Below are 14,910 nucleotides of genomic sequence, written 5' to 3'. Positions count from 1 at the left end.
TAAAAGGAACATTTATCAGTACAGAAACATGGAGAATATTTATAGTAGAGCTTCTGCTTGTTCAGAGCATGTATTTTAAGGTTTAATGAAGTGATATAACCATGCAGAAAGCCCAGGAAATTTTATTTATTTATTTATTTATTTATTTATTTTCCTGAACATAGAGTACTTGATATTTAGAGATTGTGTTTTCCTTCCTTGGGGGATGCATTTTTTTTTTTTTTTTCATTCCTCAAAGTATTTCATCTAGAGCCTTTTTTTTCCATTTGGCAATATTTAAATACCTAAATTTACAATCAATAAGATTCCATAGCTTTAACTAAACATATAATTTTGCAGAAAACTGGTTGCAAAAGTACTCAGTCCACAGGTGTCAGATGATGCAGCCTCCCACAGAGTATCTACTTTTAGGAGGAAAATGGCTTTTCTCCAACTCTACAGAAATGGGTAGGAGACAATAATGAGGATAAACTCAGAATCACAAAACCTCAGAATGCTCATGGATCACTTGGCTCCAGGTCCCGTCAGAAGTTTCTTCACAGTGCTACACCCCTGGAGTTCAGAGAAACCAAGGTTTTCCCTTAAAATCAGTCTTTGATACCAAATTTGTTGTAGTTTTGAACAAGCATCCACTTTGGTTGGGAGATAATTGGACTTCAACAGAAATTATGCTATCCTGGGAAAACATTGGCCTGTGCTGATTTCAGTGTATCCAGACTAAACCATAATGTTTGAATTTTCCTTTAGAGGGTAGGATTTTCTACACCATCACTGTCATGAAATTTATGGAAGGTATTTCTGGTAAATGTTACATGTCTATTGTTTCTTTTTTTTTTTTTTTTTCACCCCCTTTTTCTTTCCTGTCAACAGAATAATGTTGATAACGTGATTGAAGCAGCTAAAGCCATCTGCAGTGTCCTGTGTTTTGTGGAAACCAGAGACATCAGTGATGCAGTCAGGAAACTCCATGCTCTGGTGAAAGCACAGGTAAAAGATACATGTTCATGTCCTATTTTTTCTCTTTAAAACTGGAACTTGAATGGGTGTCACTAATTTTTTGATCAAACAAGTCCATTTTACTGTCTTGCTGCAGTTTTTTCCCTTTGATGAGTGTTGGGTAGAGACACTGGAGAAAAAGGGATGTTGACCATGTGTGATGTGACAGAGGAGCAACAGAAGACTTGCCATGTGTTTAACTGGAACTGATATTCTCCTCCAGCCCTTTCTTGTGCCTATTCAATTTACAAATCTCTACTTTGCTACATCACCTATTTACCAAATCATGTGGTTTCAGAGTATTAGATTTTCAGATATCTAGTACAGCTTGTCAATAATTTTAAAAAAATCTTCCAAAAATAGTGATTTTTTTTCAGATTGAAATGTCCCTTCTACTTATGTGAAAGAGGGTCAGCATCATACAGTCCTGATTTTAGCTGAAATACTCTTAAAACACTGAAATAGGTTATCAAGGGGTTTCTATATAATTGTGAACAGGAACTTTGGAGGGCAGTATCTCTTCTCAGTTTGGCCACCAGCTGCTTTGGTATGACCTTAGACAAGTCACTGTGACTGGATTTATAGAAGTTCTGAGCACCCAAAAGCTCTTTTGAAGTCAGCACCTTGGAGATACAGGTGCTCAGCAAATCTGAAAATCAAGCCATTAATCACTTGGATTTACTCTGGTGTAACTGTGAGTCATGATAATTTTTTCACACCCTAAGGAAATTCCCTCTTCACACTTTAAAAAAAACAAACAAACAAAAAAAAAATAGATACTCAAGTTTTCTGTCCTTGCATGGTCTCTTGTCATTCTTTCTCACAGTAAACACTATTTAGAAAAACATGCCAGACTGTGATGCTTGCAATTCAAACCATTACCTGCCTGCAAAGCTTTTATCCTTTCTCTTTATTGTTGGTGGGGTTTGTTTGGTTTGGTTTTTTTGGTTTTGGCTTTGGGGGATTTTTTGGGGGCTTTTTGTGGGGGGCTTTTGGTTGTTTGGTTAGTTGGTTTTTTTGGGTGTTTTGGGTTTTTTGGAGGGAGCAGTTGCGGTTTTTTGGTTTTGGGGGGTTTTTGGTTTTTTACCCCTGGCTTGATACATGTAAGAACACCAAAGACTAGAAGAACCAAGATAGCTCTAGGGTTTTTGGTTTGTTGCTCAGACCTGACCAGCTGATTCCCTTAAGTGGCTTTCTCTTCCTTCCCTTATAGTATTCTCTTGCTTCCCATTTCAAATCTTGCTTCTATATTATCCTAAATATTTTAATGTCTGCTTTGGCATCAATTATTAGAATTGACTTATTAGAATTAGAGGAATATTTACTGGGGGTAAATTTCTGCATTAATGAGTCTGTGTTGGCACACGTTTTATCTGGCATGATGTGGAATCAAATAGAAACAAGAATATCCATTTAAGAAAAGTCTTGGATATGAGAGGGCAAATACTGTAGAGAAAGAGATAAAGGAAGCAACAAGGGATTCATGTGATTTGCTTTTTGGTTAACCTCCAGACTCTCTTAAGAGGAGTCAGGATGATCTATGTCTTGTCCTTGAGACAAGTCTTTTGTCAATCCAGAATCTTTCTTAAGAGGTAGACAAAGAACTGGGTCCAGTCAAAAGATAAAGAGGAAAGTAACAGAACTTGGTTTTAGAAAGGAATTAGAGCAGAAGAAATCTATCAGGACTAATTTTTTAAAAACTTTTTTTTTGAGGTAAGAAAAACTCTTTCTTTTAGTATTCAGGTCAGCCCTGTGAACCCAATGTGTAAACTACCTCTTATAACTGGCTTATATATCGTTTGGTCCATTTGCAGCCCCATCCTCTCTGAATTTGAGCCGGGAATAGGTGCACTGGTCAAAGAGACAAATCAGTTCCTATTGGTGTGGCTCATGCTAAGTCAGAAAACCCCACGTGCCATCCAGAATTACATAATGGGTTAAAACCCAAAGAGTACAGGCCATCTTTTACAGGCCTAAAGTCTTAGGGTTTTTGTGGATGTTCACGTTTCGTCTGCTTGTCTTCAGAGTCATAGTCATGCAAATATTGATTTTAATTTTCAGATGAAGTGGCTATTAATAAGCAAATAATTAAATTATGAGTTGATCTATCTTGTTGTAGGAAGAAACAAAGTAAAAACTCTCTGCTCCAAATGTTCCCTGTTTTCCACTGCTCACTCTCCAGCATATCAAAATTTCCAGCTCCACTATATAGACTGTTTCCAGTATTTACAGGTTCTCCAAAAATAATTTCCATGTTCTTCCTCTCATGGAGGGAGCAGTACACTTCCCTTTTTCTGTTTCACCTGTTTAGATTAGAGCAAGGAGCACCTGTCCTTATCTATGTGTGCAGTCTCCAGCACAGCAGAGTGCTGGTCCTGGCTGTGATCTCCAGAGGCCACAGCTGATAAGTGGTGATGATAATGATGCTGTTTGCTCATCTGTAATGAGCAAGATGATAGTGTTCCTGAGTAGCCCCTTCTCAATGTTATTGTGTCCTGATTGAAGAGTCCTAAATATTTTTCTCTCCTAATATTCAATAAGGAGCTGCTTCACTTATCTCTTGAAAACTACTGACTAGATTGTCACTCGTGCTTTGAGGTTTTTAAGTTATGGAGGTTTTGTTCTCTTAACTCTGCCTTTCAGGCTTGGTTAGCTGAGCTGGTTGTCTGTCCCTTGAAGCCTTCCTGTAAAAGCTGCCTGTGACCTTGCCTGACACCCCTGTCCCTCTGACTCCCTCTGTGCTAAAGCAGACCTCACTAACAACTGACTTCAAACAAGTGGAGAAGAAAAAAAAAAAAAGCCCAACTATTTCTGCACTAGCAAATGCTGTTGCTGCTGCTGGCTTTTTACCTTTTTACTCCTTTGAGAAATAGCTGCTAGGACAGTCTATAGACCTCAGCAATCGAGAAAAGATTTGACTTTGATTCCATAAAGAGCTTCATCTTTTTCAGCAGCTGAACTATAAATGTCATAAAAGCAGTAAAATATATTCCTGCATGTTTTGTAACTTGAGCACTGTCCCATTTTGGGAAAATAGTCATTACACCTTATATGAAACTACCTCACACGTAGAATAGTATATAAATGTAACAAATCAGATTGCATCTCTTATTTGTCAATATTTATACAAAGACAATTGACCAGCTTGCCTGTCTGTAGCAACACATGTAGTCATTTGATGGAGTACCAACTCCCCCAAACCGCTTTTTGATTTTAACTCATATTAAATTGTAGGGTCATTTTTAATGTGTATTTTGGGTACTGAAAGAATTATTAAAGGCTGCAACATTACTGTATTTTGCCACATTTCTTGAATTGTTTCTATTATGTTCATCAGTGAAGTGCCAAAATATTTAGTTAGGAGGAAGAGAGGCTTCTTTTCAGATGAGCAGGTAAACTACCCAACAAATTAAGTGCCGTTTTTGTGTCTACGTGTTATATCTCAAGCACTGCAGCATTACACATCAGCTAAGGAAGAAGTGCCAGAAAAACATTCTAACTGCTTTTTCACTTGGTTTCCTGATGCTTTAGTGCAATATACAGTGTGGTTTTGTGTGGAATTTTTTTTTAACATGTCTATTTGGCACAAGTGCACATAAAGCCTCAGGGAAACCACTGCTTACTTCTTCCAATGCAAATTACAAAGGTTGTCAGTATATGTTTGTTTATACCTATATGTACATGTGTGTGTGCCTGCTTGGAAAAAAAACAAAACTAATGTGCTTCTATTTAATTCTAGTTTAAAAAAATGCAAAACAAAACAAAGAAACTTACTTTCAATCTTCTGTCTTTAATTAAATTGTACTTATTACCTCCTCACTGCCTCCTCACTGCCAGTACTGTGCATTCCTGTACCGTGGTTAAGAGATTATGAAAGCAATTGGCACCAGGGCTGGTTTCTTCTTAACTGATTGCATCTCTTTGTAAATGTGATTATTTCAGTCTCCAACCAACCTAACCCTGGGATTTTACAATCCATTCAGGGGAGGATCTGAGCCTGATGCACAATTAATGTTTTTCATTTCTCCTCTTTTTTTTCCCCATTCCTTTCTTACAGCAGCTCACAAAAAAATCCTAGGAGATCAAATCCTGCCAGAATAGGCACTAATCCACTATATATTAAGCATGTTATACTATGTTGAAATTATAAGTACTGTGCCAAAAGGTTGTTTACTTTCCAAAATTTGAGGGAATTGAACAAAGGTCTCTATTCCCATTTGTCTCGCTGCATTATGAAGATTGTGAAAACATAATTTTCAGCCTGGATGCTGCTTTTCTCCCCTCAAGTGAGCATCTGACTGCTTCTGTTCATCTTCACCAGACAAATGCTGGCAGCTCCAAGCTGGGTGCCAGAGGGAGAATGCACATCCAGCATTGTATTTCTTCTGCCACCTCTGCATGCATTGTAATTTTTAAAAAGCATCATGCTGAATACATATGTACTAACACGAAGCATTCTCAGCCCACTGCAAAGGGATTAATGACTTTAAAGGGCAGAAAACCTTACAGGGATGTGTGTTCACACAGTGCAAGCCACAGGCAATACTGAAGTGCAGAATTAACTTTCCAGTCTCTCTGGTCAAGGTTTGCTGCTTATTTTTGTGTTGCTTTGGTAGATGCAAGTCAGATCATAGACTCATATAATCACAGAGAATGCTGAGCTGAAAGGCATCCACAAGGGTCATGCAAGTCCTACTCCTGTCCCTGCACAGGACACCCCAAGGTCACATCACGTGCCTTAAAGTGTCATCTCAATGCTTCCAGAACTCTGCTGGGCTTGGGGCTGTGACCATTTCCCTGGTGCCCAACCACCCTCTGGGTGAAAAAACTTTTCCTGATACCCACTTAACCTCCCCTGACACAGCTCCGTGTCATTCCCCTGGGTCCTGTCACTGATGACCAAAGAGAAGACGCCAGTGCCTGTCACTTTCCCTCATGAGAAAACTGGAGAGCACATTGAGGTCTCCCCTCAATTAATATTCTCTTTTAGAGAGAATGGTCAGGTCTCTGCTCAAAGGCCTTTGAAGAGCAGAGATATTTCCACTGATCTGGCACAGGAATAAGTGTAGTGGAGGGCCCTTGAGTGGAGACTTGCTGCTCCTCACCTTTGAAAAGATGTCAAGACTCTGCCCTCACGGGCTTCGCGTCTGATTGTGTAAGGCTTACAGAAGGATGGAGAAGGAATCCTTATCTCTGTTGCATCACTGCAAAGGTTGGTAAGTGCTTCTTTGTACCCTTCTTTGTACCCTGACATGCCCAAATACTGCCAGAAATCAGGTCTTAAGTGGCTTGTCTGAGGTGGTAGAAGAAGCAAGTCCTGGTGCTCTGAATCCTAGTCATGTCTTGTGTCCTCATAACATAATAACATAAAATCCTTCCCCCTTTTCACTGTATTTTCCAAGAATGCTATTACTACAACCGTTATAACTTCTACCCAGTCTTTTCTGAAGTGACTGATTCCTTTTTTTCCTCTCTGGTTTTGTCTTTATAGAATTATCTTCAAAGCGTGGAAACGCCAGGCAAAGGTAGAGTGCTATTTTTAAAGTATCTTAATTCAAGATGTATCATCAGAAAACACACGTTTTGCTGTTTGTTTGTTTTACTTAACTGTTCAAGTGGGCATATTGCAGATGTTTACATGTTAAGGTGCATTATAAGGTAATTATGATAAGTCGAAATTGAAGTGATCTAAAGGTGTAAATAAAACAGCATTTCCACAAAATAATCTGGAGACTCAAAAATGGAGACTGAATGGCAGCATGAAAGAACTGAATACGGGTGGTAGTTTTGTTTAATCACAACTTTCCATGTGGAGAAAAGGGAAAATAATGAACTTCACGGAAGCCTGAAAAATTATATTTCTGTGTGACTTTTCCATCTGACTCTAATAACTTTAATTCCTCCCCCTGTGAGCTTTAGTTCTTTGTGATCTTTTGCTGTGTACATTATCATTAGTCTTGTCTAATGATAGACTGTCATATGAAGGGTACTGTTAATTAACAGTAATGGACAAAATTATAGACCCTGGCTTTTAAAATTCTCACTGGCTCAGAGGTGCCCTATTGAATTTCTCAAAGAGCCAGGTGGAATTATCTCTGGGAGGGTTCAATACCTCTGAGGGTTGTCCAGCACCTCACAGAAAATGGTTTAAATAACTAGTGAGATGGCATGGTCAAGTATGTCTTCAAAAAGCAAAAAGGTTTTAATAAAAGAAGAAAACAATGCAAAAATAAAAGAACAAAGCTGACCACAGTGTAGGGAGAGGTCCCACACACCTGCTACAACACCTTGAGGATGCACTGAGAAGCCTCATGTTCTCCTTTAAGTATTGAACTATTTAGATGGGTTTTTTGTCAAATAGCCCAACAGAGAATAGCTACTTTTTTAAGGAACAGGTAAGGAACAGGACCTATTATTGCTAGGAGAGCAAAGAAACTTCTAGTGATCTTCCCTTAAAAGGCCTTGAAGTGAGTCTTAAATCTTTCCCTATACAGAAACACCTGTTCAGGTGTGGGGTGCTTTATTACAGCCCTGTTAGCACCTCAGAGCAAGGGATGAGCAGGAGTCTCCTCTGTCATGGCTTGGATTCCAGGAAGGAACAGCCACACTGGGGCTCCTGCCATGTCAGGTGCTGCTCTACCCCTCTGTGGCTGCCCCAGTGCAGCTGGGGATGTTTCATGGAAACCATCAAAGGGCCTTCAGACTGAGCACTGGAGTGGGCTGTGTCTCTTCTCATTTTGCTTGAGGGAAAAATGGCCTCTGAGATGCTCTTTTCCTCTCTTTTCTCTGTTTGCTTCTCTTGGTTGCACTGTGCTCAGAGAGGCAGAAAAGGTGGTTCAACTGCAGTGATTTCAGTAGTCTTTCAAACACACAGCTGGTTCAAATACAGGTTTCCAAACGCCAGGCTTGTTTCAGCATTTTTTAACTTCATTAACAGCAGAGAAAGGAAACAGCAGTTCAGTCTGTAAGCTGCCAGGAAAAGCTAAGCAGCTAGAGGGACAGGAGAGCAGGGAGAGGATATGCAGGTGCAGGAGGGAGAAGAAGGTAAATTCAGTTTGCAGGACTCTTCTTTCTTGGATATATTCCTTTTCCCCATTAGTTGTTTTAACACCCTTAATGGCAGCTAATTTCTCATGTTAAAAACAATCAATAGCTACTTATAAACATCTAACTTAGAAACATCTTCCTCCACACACTGTTCAGAAAATGGAATTGGAATGGATTTAAAACACTCCTCAGATTAGAGGATTGAACTTCATCGAATCTACAGCTCTCTCAAGGAAAATCTCATTTATTGAGTAACAGTGAAGGAATCAGTGTTTACTCCCTACGTCTCTGCACCTATTTATTTATGCCAGGAAATCTTCAACTGTGAAGATTTCTCAGTTTGGTTTTGGAACACCCTAATTTCATAACAATTGCAGAATCCTTTTGGCAGTGTATTATTAGAAACTGCAATTTGCTGATAGCAAGTCAGAACTAGCCAGGCCATTACTCATTCTGGGGAGAAGCCTGAATTCAAATTTGTCCAAGGTAACCAAATTTCAAATTGTCCTTTTGCATGCAGTGATGCACATTTCATGTATGTTTTACCATGCTATATGCCTTACATCTGCAGCTAATAAATAAACTAAATAGACTGAAAGCCAGCAAAATATTTAAAGTTAGGCTAATTAGCTGTCGTGGTTTGAAAGCAAAACGAATGAGAGGCTCCAAGTCAGAGATACAATTTAATAAGAAGAAAGGTAAAAAGGTAAAAATAAAATGAATGCAATTATCACAAAGGACCACTGACAGAGTCAGAATACAACCTGAGCAGGATGGTGGAAGCAGTCCAGATGAGGTGCTCTTCCTGAAGCAGTGATCCTGTAGAAAGGTCTGGTAGCTCTGCTCCTCTGGGAATCCAGTGGGTAAGGGCTGCTTGTCCTGTCCCAAATCCCAGATTATATCCAGGTGAGAATGCTTGGCTCCTCCCCCTGGGCAGAGCATCTCACAATGGGATGATGAGGTGTGAAGTGGGTCCTTGATGGCCCATTAAACAGAGATAACCCCTGGAGGGAGTTACCTGTGACTCATGGGCCAGGTGTTAATGGGCCATTAGCAGAAGACAGCCCAACACTAGAGCACTGCCCCACTTGGTTTCAACAGTTCATGAGGATGGTGATAGAATAAATACTTTGTGTACATCCTACACTACAACCCAGGACATTAGCTAGCATGTCAAAGTTGGTGTTAAGAACATGTCTGAGGAAAGCCAAGTGTGAGTGCAATGATGAAAACTGATCTGCAGGAACCTAGGTCTGAACTCCCATCAGTGGGGAAATCCATACTACATCTCTCTTGGGCATGGCAAGTTTTCCTTAGTCCCTGTCTTCTCAGTGCTCACCTTCATGATAAAGCCATGGGGCCTCTCGTCCTCTGATATAGGGACACCAACCTGGAGAGGACTCCAGATGATATTTTCACCTGCTGAAGCTCAAAGTAAAAGCAAAATAAGTGGTGAATTGTAAGCTCCAGCAAAATTCAGCTTTGTGTTTCCTTTTCCACCACATTTGCTTCCCACCCTTTTTTACACCTTGTTGTGCTTAGCTGTCTAGGATTGCAGGCATGCAAAAATCTGCAAGCCTGGGACCCAAAATTAAAGGAAAATCATAGCCTTAGCTCAGTGTTGTTAAATCTTTCCAGATCTCTGGGAAGCTAAAATTCATGTGCTTTTCTTCCTCAAGCAGCATGTTTGCAGATGAAGTCAGAATTGACAGCTGAGCAAGATACAGACTGGATTTCCCATTTGTACTGTTCCCTTCTGTCTCTCGTATGTATTCATGTTTATCTTGAAGAAAACAGGATCAAATTTTAACAGCAAGGGCAGCATTTACTCCAACTAATGATTTCCGTTTCCTTTCCCCCTTTTTTCCCCAAGAGATGATTATTACCCTGAATATCATAAAAGAGTTTTGTTTTTCTCCATTATAGCTTCTCTCTACCACAAAAGAGAAAAAGATAAAGGATATTATTAAAATTAAAGCCTTACTTAAGGAATCGTTTAGAAACTTCTTTAATAACAGATTTTCAGAGGTTATTATTAGTCATTCACCATGGACTAAGCAAGTTAAAGACTATATTCAAAATATCTGGACTTGATTTAGTATTCCAATAACTGCCTCTATCAACAGTGTTATCTCTGTAGAACAATTTATGCCACTGCTGTGAATAAAGCAATACTTATCCACATAATGCCTAAGTCTGGACCACGTTCTTCTTCCTCTCTATGAAGTCCCTAGAAGATTATATTCAAGTTTTAGAGCTCAAAATATTTTCTTTATTTCTTGTTAAATGGGAGGAACTGCAGGCATTCCTAGATGTTAGGGCCTTTCAACAGCATCAAGTGTTCACAGAAAATAAAGATTACTCATGTTAATAGAGATTTAGCAGCGGATTGTGCTGCAGTGAGTATGAAAAGGCTGCAGGCTGGGACAGACCTGAGTATGTGTGTGGTTCTCAAAAGCTGATGAATGAATGTTTATTCTGTGCCTACAGCCTTGTTACTTCAGGCAGGGATTTCACCAGATCAGACAATAATAAGCAGCTTTCAGAATTTGATCAGTAGTTCTCTGGGACCCATCCAGAAGGTCTGGTATGCACCAGGAACTGATGATATTGAATCAAGAGTCTTTTCCAACTGAATTACTGGAGTCATTATCTTTTAGAGCCAATGCAGAAATGTAATGCCTACAATACATGTAATGTAGTCATCATTACATTTAAGACTGTAAAGCTTCTCTGGCTGTGCTTGGGATTTGATACTTATTTCTAGACCTGATAATAAAAGCATTCACAACAGAAAGGCTTTATTTTAATTTATTATTTAAAGAGAGAAAAGAGGTGTTTTTTGGTTTTGGTTTTGTTTTTGGTTTTTTTTTTTTTTTGTGTTAGGTTTTCTATTGGACCTCAAACATCTACTTTCTTCTTTGCTTAGCACAAACCCATTACATTTTTTGGTTTAGGAAAAACATTTTGTTCCACAATACGGAAAAGTCTTCAGGGATTTTTACTGATTTAATTTTATTTTTCTATGTGTCCCCTGCATTGTTTCCAAACCAGAGCACAGCTCCTCACCTCTAAGTTGTTGCTGTGTTGCATCCTGATATATTGTCCCTATAGCTAGAGGCTTTTTAATCAAGAACAGTTTTTAAATAACTACAGCTCCCAGTTCTTCAGAAAAAAAGTAGGCAGAAGTTATCAAGGCATTATAAATCATACAGGAGCAGAGACATTTTTGATACCAGGACAGCAGGAGATTTTTAAGTTGCTTTCAAGGATAATCCATAGGATTCTTCAGCTAGTAGGAGAAAAAAAAATCCAGTAAATATTGGTGCTTGGAAAATGCATTTGGTCAGTATATGCATTACAGCTTTTTCATGTTTTGCCTCTTTATTATTGCAAAAGTGATCTAATTAATGCTGCTTAGCACTTTAGCTAAAGGTCAAGTGGGTTTTTTTCTGTAATTTTGGGTTTGGCATTTTGTGTATCTGTGTCCTAAACTGTATTCAGTATCTTGCTCTTTCTTTTTGCTCTCTGAAAATAAGCTGGAAAGAAAGAAAATCAAGCTCCATTTCTCAAAATTATTTTTAATCTGTCAAAAGTGTCATAAGGCTTCATTCCAAATTCTGTTCAACCAGATTTTTGCCATGTTTTACCTGGAGAAAACCTATGCAGGTCAGAATGTTTAACATATATTGAACTGACATCATCTGCTGCTGCAGTAACAGCGAAGTCCCTGCTCTATTGGAAGATCTGGCAATAAAATAATATGTGAATTGTAATACTAGACTGAGAAGAAAAATTAAGTGGGTTTCTGTAAGGAATAAGCTACTATATTCCTTACTAAATCTTGAAGGTACCTGCAGGTGTATTCATTAACACTTCCAGGATTGTGAGGATTGCTCTGCTTCTCACTATAGGTAGAATTTATTCCTTCAGACTTCCTGCACAAGGACCCGTCAGACATAAGCATATCTGGCAGCTGTGGTTAAAGTTCACTTCTCTTGTTCTCATCTCATTTCTGCAAGTAAGATTTCTCCTCACCTTCAGTGAGAAGGTGCTGGCAAATAATTTCACACCAGAAGTAAATCTCGAGGTTTGGGTTGTGAGATTATTAATCTTGGTCAGAGTTCACTTTGCAATGTGGTCCATCCATTGTCTCTCACGTCCTGCCTATGCCTGGGACACCTTTCTAGAAAACAGGTTGTGATGTAGCTGAAACTATGAATCTGCTGTAGGAAGTCCACAGCCTGTGCTTTGAAAATCAGTGCCCCAGTCCTTTCTCAGCTGAGATTTATTAAAAGGCATAAAAAGCAGTAAAAGTTCCCTGGCTTCATAAATGGATGATATCAATGCAGCCTGCCATATCCCATTCAGCAGCTCATTAAAATACAGTGAGAAAATGCTGAGCAAGTTTTGTGAGTAATGGATGTTTACAGACTACCCAAGATGTTTCCTTCTAATTCAGTTAATTGCTACTGGTCCTAATGACTAAAGAATGGGGATTGCAAAAGGGTTGATTCTGGCACAGAAACCATAGACTGTTTTATAACTGAGAGCGAGCAAGAAGAAAATTAATCTTGAAAAAAAAAATCCTGGACCTGCAGACCAGACCATACTTGGGCATTTGCTTAAACCTGAGGAACTCTGTTCCTGAAAATATCTTCATTCTGTATGTCCTAATAATGAGATAAATAATGCTGAAGGTCCTTTGACTCCCTTGACTGGCAGCTGAACTGATTGTCCCCCAGTTGTTCCGTTGCTGCCTTCATCCCTCTGGTGATGTCACAGCAAATTGAGGGAATTTATTTGGTTTTGTCTGCTTGTCTGGTTTTTACATACCTGGCATCAGTTTTGTGACTCAGGTAAACCATGAAAATCATTTTTGTGCACACATGGTCAATGGACAGGGCAGCTGGGTTGTAGTGATAGGCATCTTGCATCTTAATCATTTCCTTGTCTGGTACAGGTAAATTTTCTGTTATGGAAAATATTCCATTGTATTTTCTCCTGACTTTATTATTCGGGAATCCTTTTCTCACAGACTTCTATCTGTGGTTTAGCTGAGATAGAATACATTTCTTCTTCAAAATCTGAAATGTTGCTTTACCACCTATAATATAACTTGTGTTAAAAATATACATTTTCACAGATTCTGATCTACCTTTTACCCTCTTTAGAAGAAGATGCTGAGAAGGTTCTATTTAGAAATCACTGACTTGAACAGGCCAATTTTCATGAATAAGGGGTTTGCTATTACACTACATTTGCCTGTCAACTACTTTGAAAAAATTGGAAGCAAGGAATCTCCCAAGGAGCTGTTGGTCCTTAATGAAAATATTGTGGTACTTTTCAGATAAAGTAATGGTTCAAATAATAGTCAGCTGATATCCTCTTCTGGACCTCTTAAGAAGGTTCCACGGGTTTCACTGTGGGTAAGATCTTGGAATGTAAAAGAGTTCAGTGCAAATTAATCATTTAGTTTGCAGTTACTAAGTGATAACACAAACAAGAGGACAACTTGCATTTCATATCTGTTTGTATGGATCTGTATTTCAGTGTTCGTATCTGTTCATACCTGTTTGTACAGATATGTATTTCAGTGTCCATTTTTGTGTCATATTATCACCAACACTTGACCACCTTAATGCTGATTTTTTTCTGATTGTGGCTTCTGTTTTATATTGTTTATTAATTGTTTACCTACAGTTGTAACAGTTTTATAGTCTTAAAATTTAACCAGTGCCTTTTCTCCCTTCTACTGCTGCCTGGCCAGTTCCCTTGAAGTAAGTAACTACTTAGCTGCTGAAATGACAAAATACCTACTTAATAAAAATCCTTCCAGCACAAGAAACTCAAAAGCTGAAATGGCATATCTGAGGTACACAGTAGCTTGCTGTAATTGAAAATGCTTACTTTGAAAATGCCTTAATTTGAAAATGCCTTAATTTGAAAGCACTGTAATGAAAGTCTCTTAATGATACACCAGAAATGAGCTAAGGCTGGTTTCAGATGCACAGATGGCTAATTGGCTTCAGTTGTAGGTTATGTCATTTTAATTAAATTTTATTAGGAAGCATTTCAAAGACATAACTGATGATTTAGGATAAATATAGTTCTTCACAAATGACCTATTGCTAACCTTTATTTATTCCTCTGTCTCCTCTCAGTGTTAATAGAGGCTGCTGTGACCGAGCTCTCCACGGCCATCTCTCGTCTCATCCACGCCTACAGCAGCAGCTTTGATGCAAATTTCCAGCTTGCAAGCATACTTAAGAGCCCTTTATGTGTGGACATCAGCCTAAATTCCCAGCTGAGCTTCACTGTTTGTGCTGCCCATAACATCCCAGAAGCCTGGGTGACCAGGTAGGAGGAGGGTTCAAAAGGAGATGTGTTGTCTCTTTGACAGCAGTCATTTTTCACAGATACCAGCTCCCCTCTGCTGCTTTGGTGGTGGTCCTAAACTGATGTTAGAGGCTGTGTGATGCACACCAAGGGTGTTTGAATTGGGGTTTGCTCTGGTCTCTGCAGGACAGGTAACTGGAAGAGCTGGAGGCCAGTTTGCCATGTTAAACACAGAGGTGCTTTTGCTTGAACCCAATCTCAGCGAGGTTTTCTCAGCAATTTTTGTTCTTGGTGTGTTCAAACTGTGTCATGTGGCAAAGCACCTGGATTGGTGATGCCCCTCATAGATGTGATTAAAGTTTAGAGATCCAAGTGTAGCTACTACCAGCATAACACAGGAAAACAAAAGGAAACAGCTTTAATAGAAAAAAGAGACAACTTAATAAAAAGCTAATAGAAATATTCTCTTCTAAAACTAGTTGTCTCATCAAGTAGCTGTTTTTCCTAGTCTGAGCAAAACTGATGTTC

General features: G+C 39.0%; 1 protein-coding gene across 1 annotated transcript in view; it reads left to right on the top strand.

The window, feature by feature from the left end:
- The window catches only part of PIK3C2G (phosphatidylinositol-4-phosphate 3-kinase catalytic subunit type 2 gamma), a 189,114-nt gene that overhangs the window by 35,791 nt on the left and 138,413 nt on the right, over positions 1–14,910 (top strand). Inside the window, exons 9-11 of the mRNA XM_083859117.1 lie at positions 871–987; positions 6,488–6,521; positions 14,208–14,403. Coding sequence (XP_083715243.1) covers positions 871–987; positions 6,488–6,521; positions 14,208–14,403 — 347 coding nt within the window. The remainder of the gene's footprint in view (positions 1–870; positions 988–6,487; positions 6,522–14,207; positions 14,404–14,910) is intronic.

Source organism: Zosterops lateralis, assembly GCF_965231275.1.
Source record: "Zosterops lateralis genome assembly, chromosome: 4".
Taxonomy (NCBI): domain Eukaryota; kingdom Metazoa; phylum Chordata; class Aves; order Passeriformes; family Zosteropidae; genus Zosterops; species Zosterops lateralis.
This window is presented reverse-complemented; position numbering and strand designations above follow the sequence as displayed.